Source organism: Equus quagga, chromosome 9 (genome assembly GCF_021613505.1).
Source record: "Equus quagga isolate Etosha38 chromosome 9, UCLA_HA_Equagga_1.0, whole genome shotgun sequence".
NCBI classification, from domain to species: Eukaryota; Metazoa; Chordata; class Mammalia; order Perissodactyla; family Equidae; genus Equus; species Equus quagga.
In genome coordinates, this window is record NC_060275.1 from 66,638,824 (window position 1) to 66,650,151 (window position 11,328).

Consider the following 11,328-nt stretch of genomic DNA (forward strand, 5'->3'; position numbering starts at 1 on the left):
ATGCTTGCCGTGGCCACAAACACCTGAGGACACGCCAAGAGCTGGAAGACTCTTGGACACTCAACTGGGTCAGAGTAAGGACAGTCACGCCACATACTCCCTGGCACCACAAGGCAAACACACAGGCATATACACAACTGGTGTACACACACCTGAAAACATCTGGTCACCCACAGAGACAGCCGGCTGTGGACACTCACACAGCAGGTGAGAGCACACACGGGGTTGCAACTACTCAGACTCACACACACTCGGATGCAACCACCCCTGGGCACGGTGGGTCACAAAGACCCATAGTCAATCACGACACCACCACCCTCCAACTCCACCCCACGTAAAAACAGCTTTTTCCTCCAAAGCGCCGGCCTCAGCCAAGCAGCACAGACCCCCCGCCCTCTGGAGAAGCAGGGACCCTCCCCCACTCCCGCCAGGCCCCGCGCGCCCTTCCCCCACGACGCGGGAGGGCCTTGCCCCCGCCCACCTACCGCCTGTGGAAAGAGGTGGGCGAGGAGCGCCGCGACTTCTCGACCCCGGGCCGCGGGCTCCAGTCCGGCTCGCGGCCCGTGGACCTGTCCGGGTTTGAGTGGAAGCGCCGCTGGATGCGGACTGGGCGCCGGGGCTGCCGCCACAGGTGCTTCGGGGGTCTGGCTATGCCTTTATTGCTGCAAGCGCGACTCAGCCCGCTGCATGCCTCCACTCTTTCTTGGAACCCCGGGGTCTCCATGCGCAGGAAGAGGGGAGCAAGGAGTGCAGGGGCGGGAGCCGTCCCCGGAGCGAGGAGTGTCTGCACCCGGGTCCGGCAAGGGCCGGCGGGTGGAGGCGACAGCGAGGAGCTGTCCGCGCCCGCGGTGCTGAGCTGAAGGGGAGAAGCAGAAATGCTCTCAAGGTGGGGCTGACCCCGAGGAGCTGTCCGTGCCTTGTGGTGCTGAAGGAAAGCGGAGGACGAAGAACTTGGAGGTAGGGGTTAGAGACGGGGCCTGGGGAGAAACCCGGCGCCGAGAATGATCTGCCGTCCTCCCTAGTGCTGAACGAAAGAGGGTCAAGACATGGGATGGAGCGGAGAAGATAGAAAGTGTCCTCCTGGTTGCTGCCGAATGGAGAGCAGGGAGGCAGGGTCTCGGCGCTCTCTCGCCTCCTGGTGCTGGAAGGGAAAAAGGTAGTAGATTCAGGGGCTTCGGGTGGATGAGACAGTGAGGTGGGTGAGGGTTCATGACCTGTGGGTGCTTAAGGCAGGGCAGGGACACAGGTTCGGAAGCACCTCCAGACCAGGGCAGTGTCCGCCCAGGAGGTGCTGAAAGCTGAGCAGCAATGGATCCTCAACCTTCCCAAGTGACTGTAGCAAGGAGTCTGGAAGCAGAGGCAAGGGCTCTGGTCTTCAGAGGTAGGCATAGACGGCGGTCTCTCCACCAGCCTCAGAAAGGTAGGCTGAGCGGTTCAGCCCCAGATGGGATCTCACTGGAGTCCTAAAATCCCCGCTCACACAGGCAGGGATCTGAGAAGGACAGGAAAATGGGGAGGGCTGTGGCAGGGCTCTCCCATGCCTTGAGTCGGCACACGGAAGCTGCCTTTGGTTGGGGCTGCCAACACTGGGGATAGGTATAGAGGGGCACCCTTTTTTTTTTTTTTGAGGAAGATTATCCCTGAGCTAACATCTGCCACCAATCCTTTGCTTTTTGCTGAGGAAGACTGGCCCTGAGCTAACATCCATGCCCATCTTCCTCTACTTTATATGCGGGACACCTACCACAGCATGTACCATGCGGAAGTGGAATGTGCAAACTTAACCACTGTGCCACCAGGCCAGCCCCAGGGGTACCCTTTTATAGTCACACCAATGCCTAGATCCTCAGCGGAAATGGTGAGATACCATTCACCTCGTGATGTCCCAGGCCCCAGCTCACAGCCACGATTCCTGCCCTCCAATCCCAGGCCTGCCCCTCTCTTTCCCAGTTCTAGAAACTCAAGGCCCTGACCACCAGACATCCTAACCGCAGGAGTAATTTCCTGGGAAGCGGCAAAGGGAGGGAGGACATTTCTGTCATGCTAACGGAAGTAGACATGGATAAGAGCAGGGCTGGGTGGGTGGCTGTGGGCTCTAACCTGGGGCAGGAAGGCATTTGGGGCCACTTGGGGCAGCAGATTTGGGGTTAGGAGGAGGCCCAATCTTTTCAGAGGGCTCAGAAGGATATTTCTCATGGAGACTGTCTACCTTCTACCCCAGTCATCTCCCCAGGATGGAGAAATGGAAAATGTGTGGGGCCAGGGAGTCAGACAAACTGAGTCTGTCAAGCCCCAGGACTGCCACGTCTTGCTGGATGATGCAAAACCAATGATGCCTCTCTGACCTTTCCTCCTATGGCTCAGTCCCTGCCCTCCAAAACTGAGAGTGGACGACAACTGGGCCCAGAGGAGGGGCTGGAGTCCTGCCACTGGCCGGCTGTCATGTCCCCTCCCCAAGCCTGCTTTCTATTCTAGCAAATAGGGATAGTGAAGGTGTACCCACCTCTTGGCATCATTGCAAGGATGAAAAGAGTTGTCACATGTGAAGGGTCGAAGGCCAGGAGCTGTCCACACCAGTCCTCCCTCCCTTTTACCCCCTCTGGTGTCCACCAATGCCCGGTGTGTCCACTTCACAAACAACTTCTGAATCTGCTTGCTCCTCTCTGGCCCATAGCTCCTGCCCAGAGCTGCCCAGGTCCCCTTATTGCCTCCCGCTGCTTCCCCCCACTGCCCTGACAGTTCTCCCCACAGCAGCCACAGAGAATTGTTTTAAGTGCCAATATGATCAACTCACTTTCTTGAGAACCTGCCAGTGGCTCCCCATTGCACCCTATGAGTTTTACGTGGCCCAGCCCCTGCCCACTTCCCCAGGCTCCGCTCTCACCCTCCAGCCACAGTGATCTGTGTTCAGCTCCTCGTACATCTGATCCTCTTGAGTCTGAGGCTTTGCACATTCTGTTCCTTCTAATTGGCATACACTTGCCTGTGCTCTTCCTGGCTGACTTCTCTTCATCTTTCGGGCTAAGCTTACATGCCATTTCTTCCAAGCCATCCTTCCTCACCCTGTACCCCCCAATGCTGGGCCAGAAGTCTCCTCTGGGCTCCCACAGTGCCCTGATCTCTCCCCACACAGCACAGATCACTGTGCTGTCTCCAGCCGATATGAGTCTGTCTCCACCATCAGACAGACTGGTGACATGTCCCCAGTACAGGGCCTTCCCCATGGCTCTGTCCCCAGTTCAGGGCCTGGCACATAGTAGGTGTTTAATAATGCTTTCTGAACAAGTTTTAAAAAGGTTCAGCTAGACGAGGCACTCTCCCTCTCCTGGGACCAGCTCCCTCAATCCCCATCTGCTTCCTCACCTGCCTGGGGCTGGGCTGTGGCTTTGCTCTGCCCCTTGAGCCTCGATGGTGAATGCCACACAGGTGCTCGCCTCGACCTCTCCAGGGGTCCCAAGCTGGCTGGACAGCCGTGGCAGAAGAGGGGTCCCTGAGAAGTACTTCCAGGTGACACCACTGTCAGGAGCTCCTGGGGGCCAGGCCAGGGTCCACTGACCCCCAGAGCCACTGGGAGATGGCAGTGAGACAGGAGCGCGTTCCCAGGAAGAGGCCTCTCTGAGACCCTGGGGACCACGAGGCTCTGGGATGCCCTCACTCAGATACCTGGAGTGGCCCGGAGAGCTGTGTCTCGGTCCTACTGCCTCCCCGAGGAAATTTACCTCTCTGCACCTCAGTTTCCTCATCTATAAAAAGAGGGTGTGGATCTCAACCTTGCAGGATACAAACAGTGCCTGGCCCACAGTAAGCACTGCAGAAATATTTACTAATCGATTAACACATGGTATATTCATTATAACATTATATAATATATACTGATGTTTGTTATAATAATATGCACTGTAATGGTATTCTATCATATTATATTATTTATTAAAATGTACTAAAAGTTAACCTTTCTTGCACTCACTCCATGTAGGTGCTGGCCTAAGCAGCGCTCACGGACTAGCTCTTGGGGCACGAGGAGGCCGTCATCTACCATCATCCCCATTTTACACACAAGGAAATTGAGGCTCAGAGATTAAGTCATGTGCCCAAGGTTGCAATTGGTAAACAACTAGGGGGTTGGGGTTCTGGATTCTGAGCCTCAGCACTTCATTCTTTGAAGGAAGGCCTGAAGAGGAGAAACGAAATGAGACGGAGTTTGCAAGCATGCTCTGAGTAGACAGTGGGACATTTAAAGATCGAAGAGAATCAGGATGAATTGATGAGTCGGGAGTGTGAGCTCTCCAGCCCAACAGACGTGGGTTCAATCCACGCCGTGTGGCCTAGGGCAAGCAGGTCTCAGCCTCCCCATTTGTGAATGGGGGAGATGAAAACAGTACCAATTCCTTGAGATTGCTGATAAAAAAGGAGGGCCCCGCAGGCACCGGTCACAGGCTGGGTGCTGTCCGCGGTGCTGACCCCGAACTTGGCACCGAAACGGGAACCCACAGCCTTGAGGAGGGGGCGGTGCAGGCAAAGGAGCCCACAGGGCGGTGGGAGAGGCGGGGCTCAGAGGGGCGGCCTAGCCTTCTCCCGTTCCGCCCTCGAGCCTCACAAATGAGTCTGTCTCCACTATCAGACTAAACATTCAGATGGGGAAACTGAGGTCCAAGACCACCGGCTAATCAGGGCCAGAGCCAGGGCGGGGCGTGTGTGTGCGTGTGTATGTGTGTAATGTACATCAGTTGAGCCCCTACTAAGCACAGGGCGCACTGCTCAGCCCGCTTCCTTCCTCATGATGTCGGTCCTCTTATTCTCGCATCATGAGGAGGATATTAAAGTTTGGAAAGGAAATCACCTGCTGAGGGTCACACAGCCAGGGGTCGCTCACTCATCCCCTCTCAGCTCTTTGCACAGATCTGATCCTTCTAGGACCCAGGATACCTGACTGTCCTCCCCATTTGAACAGGACTGTCCCCACCCTCTCCCAGGGGCAGCTGAATTCTAATGCAGAAATCTCAGCTCCCCACAGGCCTCCAGTGGGAGGGTCCCCAGCGGCTGGGAGGACGTGCAGGAAGGGCAGAGAGTAGGGTGTGTGGAGACAGCGGCTCCTCCCAGAACAGAAGGCCCACTGAGATGTCACCTGCCCGTTTTCTGCATGTGGAAACTGAGTTCCAGGTGGGAAAACCACTTGCTCAAGTTCATAGTCACTCACTTATTCATTTAACAAATAGAAAAAGATAGTTTGCATAGTGCTAGAAAGAAAATGAAGCCAACCGTGTAAGAACCTGGAGAGTTATGGGGGAGCAATAATGTTGCTGAGGGTAATTAGGGGCCCTTGTGAAGAGGTGGCCAGCAGAGAGCTAGGGAAACAGCATACCAGACAGAGAGGACAGAATGTGCAAAGGCCCTGAGGTGGGAACAAACTGGCAGATCTGAGGAACAGCAGGGAGGCTGGAGCGGAGTGCGGGAGTGAGTTGGGGAGTTGACGCGGGGCCTCAAGGGTGAGGGAGGAGTTGGAAGTGGTTCCGGGAGTGGACTGAGAGCTTTCAAGGGATGTGATTGGCTGTACGGTTTTAAGAAGTCTCCTTGCCTGCCTCAGGGGGCAGGGAGCATGGCAGGGGGGTGCAGGGCAGAGGCTGGGGCAGCATCTGGGTAGGACAGGGCCCGGGGCATCTACAGGTGGCTTTGGGACATGTTTTGGAGGCTCAGAGACGGGCCATAGCTGTGCGGTGTTCAAGGGGATTCGAGGATAACTAGTGATTATTATGGATGACTAGTGGTTCCCCAGATAACTAGTAGCCACACAGTCACCTGGGTGGATGGAGCCACCATTACCCAGATGGGGAAGATTTGGGGGGGAAAAACCAGAATCTGGGCAAATTTGGGCTTGGTTTGGGCATCACGTGACCCTGAGGGGGTGCCAGGGAGGCAGCTGGATGTTTGGGTCTGGGCTGGGGGGGGCCTGGCAGACAAGACAGGCCCTGTGGGGAGCAGTTGATAACACCTGCAACGGGTTGGACAAGGAGGCCTTCAGCAAACCTTGACTCCCCGGCCCGGCCCGGCCCCGCTGCCTCCTCGACTCGGAGCGGGGGTGGGGTAAGGACGGGGGCGGGGGGGGGGGGGCGCAGTCAGCCTGCCACTCCAGACTAACTGCTTCCCTGGGTGAGAGGCTGGCGTGGGGACGGAGGCCCTGGGGGGAAGGGCAGGAGAGAGGCTCAGAGTCGTCCGTCTTGCCCATCCCTGGCTGCGACTCCAAGTCCTGCCTCTAAGACAAACCCTGAACCTGCCCCTGGCTGCTCCTAACCCTCCCAGGGCTTCCAGCACCCCTAGAACGAAACCCATGCCCTCCGCACAGCCCCCAAGACCCCACGTGTTGGGCCTTCCGCTGCCGCCTTGCACCTCTCTCCATTCCCTGGCACAGCGGCCCCGGCCCCACCGCCTCATCCTCTCTGCTCCTAGACCACGTGGGGACCTCTGCCCGAGCTCTGCCTCAGCTCTCCCCAGGCTGGCTGCTGCTTTCATCCACTCTTCAGCTCAGATGTCACCCCTCAGAGAAGCCCCTCCTGCCCGGCCCGGCAGCCGCCTGCCTTTTTCTGGGTTTACGACCTGCCTCCCCACCCTGTGAGCGCCAGGCAGGCGGGGCCTGGGGTTTCATTCCTGAGTGCCCCCCCGTGTGCCCCGTGCCCAGCGCAGGTGCACAAGGAAGGGCTCCAGATGCAAGTGTTTGTAAACTGAGTGTTTGGGGGAGCGCCGGGGGGGCCCCACTTTACAGAGGAGGAAGGTGGAGCTCGGGGAGGGAGCCGTCCACCTGGTTCCCCAGGCTGCCCAACCAGCGCCTTCCCACACGCCACACACCACATGGGGAAGGTCCCCGGCAGTGGCGGCAATGAGGGCTCAGCCCAATGGCAGGGCTTCAGAGCCCGGACAAGCCTCTCAAAGGCCTAGGGTCACACCTCGCTCGGCCACTCACCTTGAGGGGGTGCCAGCCTCTCTGTGCCTCAGTTTCCTCACTTGTCAATTGGGGCCGCCCTCCTCCTCCTCCCGCGGACATCTGGGGCATGACAAACCAGCTAACGCATGTAGGACTTGCCCGTGGCAGGGGACCAGCTCACCCTGACCTCTCTCAATCCACACAGTTTGAGCCCATTTCTTTACACAAGCAAACAGAGTCCCAGAGAGCTCACCTGCCACTCAGGCCTCGGTGACCCACCTGGGAGTGAGATCCAGCTCCTGCCAGCTTCCCTGCTCACTACTGTGTTTTTCTCCTGCCTCAGTTTCCCAGAATGGGGCCATTGGCCCTGCCCTGAAGGTGTGGCCTCTGGCCCTCCGTGCCCCAGGCCCACTTTCCTTTGGCAATCAAAGCCTTGTGTCTAGGCCTGAGGGGTCCCTGGTGCCCCCCCCCCCCCCGCCCCTGCTGGTCGCCTGCCCTCAAAATCGCTGGCTGTAGCCCTGGGCTGGACACCTGGATCGAGTCCCAGACTCCTGGTGACCTCTCTGGGCCTCAGTTTCCCCATCTGTAAGCCAGTCCCCAGGCAGTTCTGGGTGTTTCCAAGTAGCGAGGCGTGGGACCCCTGCCCCAGGGCCAGGCCGAGGCAAGCCCACCCCACCACTCACTTCGCTTAGCAGGAAGGAGAGCGCTGATCTGCTGCACCTGCTGCCATAGATGTCTCTGAACCTGGGGAGACGGATGTGAGACCCTCACACCCCGGGAGCCCAGCTCTTCTCCTGCGAGACCCCCCCAGATAGGGGCTCACTCCATGCCCTGCACCCTCTCCTGGAGCCCACAGACACTCAACCAAGGTAGCCTGGGCCACACCACAGGCACCCGTGTGAGACACCCACCCAGACCTTTACAGGGACCCCGGCGCCCGCGCACGCCCCCCGAGCCCCTCCCTGCTCCCTACCAGCGTTAGCAGCCTGGGAGCATCAGCTCCCCCGGGAACAAGGCCCCAGGGCCCAGGGGGATTCTTTCAGTTCCCAGTGCAGCCCTGCCAGGTTCAGGGACCCCAGACCACCGCCTGAGAACCCCCAAACTCACACAGGCTCTGTGAGGCCCGGGCAGGCCTGACAGCCACTGCCACCACTGAGTCCTGAGCCCCGTGGCCGCCCTGGGAGCGGGGGAGTGGAGGACCCGCCCTGCCCAAGAGGACGGCCCAGGGTACCCCCAGCAGGACCCCTTAACTCTGAGTGCCAGGCCACCACATGCCATCCTTAGGCCCCAGCAGGGAGATGGCAGGCAGAGTGACCAGGAGGGTGTGAACGTGTCCAGAGATGGGTGTGAGACAGAGAATGGCCAGGAGCACGACCAGGTGTGTGTGGGTGTGTGTGTGTATTGGGTGGGCGGGTGTTAATTGTTCCTGTGTTTGCTTATGAGAGAGGGAGAGAGATGGAAACATGGAGAGCCAGAGAGAGTGGTAGAGAGAGGGAGAGAAAAGAGAGACAGAGAGAGAGAGACAGAAACAGAGAGAAGCGCAGCTTTGGGGTAAAATGGGAGAATTTTACCAGCTTGGTCTGGGACAGCGCTTCATAAGAGAGCCCACAAGGTGCGGCCACAGCAGTTTGGGTGTGGCCCTTGGGGGTCCCTGGAGGCTCCAGGAAAGTTGCCCATCATGCTGTGTGCCCCAGGCAGAACGACGACCCTCTCTAGTCAACACCCTCCCCACAAACAGCGGGGGCTGAAGCTGCAGCAGGAAGCCAGCGTTCGCAGGGGGGCTGTGGGGGAGCCCTGTGGCCAGGAAGCAGAGGCCCGCGTGGTGCTGCTGCCTCTTGAACCGGCGAGAGTTCATGTTTCACCAGAGCTGCCACCTGCACGGTAGGCCCCGCCGTCCCTTCTGCCCCCAGGAATCATTGGAGCATGACCCTCCCTGGGTGGCCTTCACCCTACTGTGCTGGGTGACCTTGACGTTAGCCTCTCCAGGCCCAAGTCGTGGCTAAGGGGCGCGGCTGAGATCCTCTAGACTGCTCTGCTAGAGACGCTGGGAGGCCCTGGGGGGTTAGGCACAGGAAGAGCCCACCCGCCGAGGGGCCCCAGCCCCAGGCCTGGCCTCCTGGACTCAGCTTTCCCTCCTGTGCAGTGGGAGGGAGAGAGCGGGCCGGGCTCAAGACTGAGACGGGGCTGTCCTGACTCCCAGCCTCTGCAGGCTTCCGGCCCCTGGCGGCCTCCAAGCCCCTGCCCCACCGGCCCAGCCCCCCGGAGAGCCTGCCCAGGGCTCTGCCTCCCGAGGACCAGAAGGAAGATGGACCAGGCTCTGATGCCTGCTGGCTGGAAACTGGCCACAGTGTTCCGGTAAAACCCACGCTCCTTCCCACAGCCTGCCCTCACCCCCGACCCTGCTCATCCCGAGTCCTTCCTACTGCCGCTGTGCCTGCTTCCTGGGACACCCTCCCTGGCTGTCCCCAGGCAGCTCCTGCCCACCTTTCAGGCCTCGGCTCAAATATCGCCTTCCCCAGAGAGACCTCCCTGCCCCCAGCAAACCTGGACACCCGGGCCCCCGGGTCTGGCCACAGCCCCAATCTGTGGCCTCAGTGCCACCTGAAATGATGTCATTGGAGTCCTCCCCTCGAGGCTCTGGGCCCCACGAGGGTGGAGAAATGGCCCCCACTGTGACCCCAGCATGTAGTAGTGCTCAGAAAAGTTTGTCACATGAATCCATGACTCAGGAGGCCGCCGAGGAACAGAAGGGCTTTATTCCCACAAGCCTCGACCCTCCCCAGGCACCCAGCCCCAGTCTCAGCCCAGTCGGGGTCACTCCGGTGGGTGACGGGTAAAGGATGACGTGTGGCTCACGGCGCCCTGCAGGAGGAACACACAGGGCCTTTGCAGCAGGGGCCCGGCCTGCGTGGGGGCAGCCTCCCCCGCCCAGCCCCCAGCTCACCATGGACACGTTCTCCAGCTTCTGGAACTCAGACACACCCCGGTGGCTGCACCTCACGGCCATCACCACAGACCCGATGAGCAAAACGGACACCAGCAGACAAACGGCCACCACCACGCCCGGGTTCCTGTGCAACTTGGGGGCCCCAGTGTCACCCGGAGCTGAGGGGAGGAGCCCCGAGTCAGCCCTGGGCCCGCCCTTCCCAAGGCTGAGACGCCACCAGGGCCAGAGCCTTCTCGGCCCTTCCCAGGAAGCCACGCTCTCCTTCCTCTCCCGTCGCCACCATCACCTTGTTGAAGCCCACTTTGATCCTTCTGCTCTGGAATATATTTGTCTACAAGGAAATCATCCAGTTCACTGTGCTTTCGCTGCCCTCGTTGGCCGCTCCTGGGAGTGCTTGCAGCATGAGGAAAATCTAACCTAGAACTCTGTTCCCACACACAGTGGCCTTCTGAGGGTGCATGGGAAATGCAAAGCTTTGTGAAGATAGTTTATATCCTGTGACTTTAAGCAAAAGGCTCGTGTTTGCACTCTCCTTTGAACATTTTGGAGACAACATATTATTTTGAACAAAAGATTTTTCTATATCCCCTAAAAATGCTTGGTCTCTATTGAACCCCTGGGGCCCTGTGTGGTCATACCCTGCAACCTTCCCAGCCCCTCTGCCCCCCACTAGTACCCCACTCACCCCATTCCAGCCAAGTCACTCTTCCTCAAACACACCACGCACAGTCCCACCTCAGGGCCTTTGCACGGGCTGTGCCTGCTGCCCCGGCTGCCTTCCTCCTAGCTGCCTGCATGGCTCCCTCCTCTACCTCTTTCAAAATGAGACCTTTGCTCAACACTCTTTAAAAATTTCAAACCATTTGCACTCACACTCCAATCTCTTATCCTGCTGTATTTTGTTCTTTTATAAACAAACATACAATTTACTTATAACCTGTCTCCCAACATAACTTGGTCTCACGAGACCTGACACACAGTAGGTGCTTAATAAACATGCACAGAATGAAGGTCTGAAGAGCTTCAAGTGATTCCAGGGTTGGCGGGATGGCGAGAGGCCCTTCCCAGCATATTCTCAGGTCTGTGTCTCCCCCTGGTGGCTGATACCAGAACTACAGCCTCGTGCCCCGACGGACCCCTACTCCCAACCTCCCAATACTCACCAGGGCCAGAGGCCACAGAGGTGCTGAAAGTGGCGGCCAACGGCATGGACGAGGGCTCCGCTCCCGAGGTGGGGGAACTGGGGCTCAGGGTGCTGGAGTGGGAGGTGAGGATGAGCTCTGAACTGGGGGAGCCAGAGCTGGGGTGGGTAATTGTCTCTGGTTGTGGGGAGGTGGGTACCAACCCTGGACTTGTGGAGCTGGGGCTGGACTGGATGGTGGGGGTTGTCTCTGAATTTGAAGGACCATTAGGGGTTGTGGAGCCTGTCTCTGAAGCAGCTGTGCTGGGGGAGATGCTGGAGCCT

The 11,328-nt window shown here is 58.8% G+C and overlaps 1 protein-coding gene across 1 annotated transcript in view; it reads right to left on the bottom strand.

The window, feature by feature from the left end:
- Nucleotides 1-9,640: 9,640 nt before the first annotated feature.
- The window catches only part of LOC124244592 (putative protein TPRXL), a 4,263-nt gene continuing 2,575 nt past the window's right edge, over nt 9,641-11,328 (bottom strand). The window contains exons 3-5 of the mRNA XM_046671203.1: nt 11,027-11,319; nt 9,861-10,021; nt 9,641-9,778 (exon numbers count right to left, since the gene is read on the bottom strand). Coding sequence (XP_046527159.1) covers nt 9,731-9,778; nt 9,861-10,021; nt 11,027-11,319 — 502 coding nt within the window. The 3' untranslated portion in view covers nt 9,641-9,730. The remainder of the gene's footprint in view (nt 9,779-9,860; nt 10,022-11,026; nt 11,320-11,328) is intronic.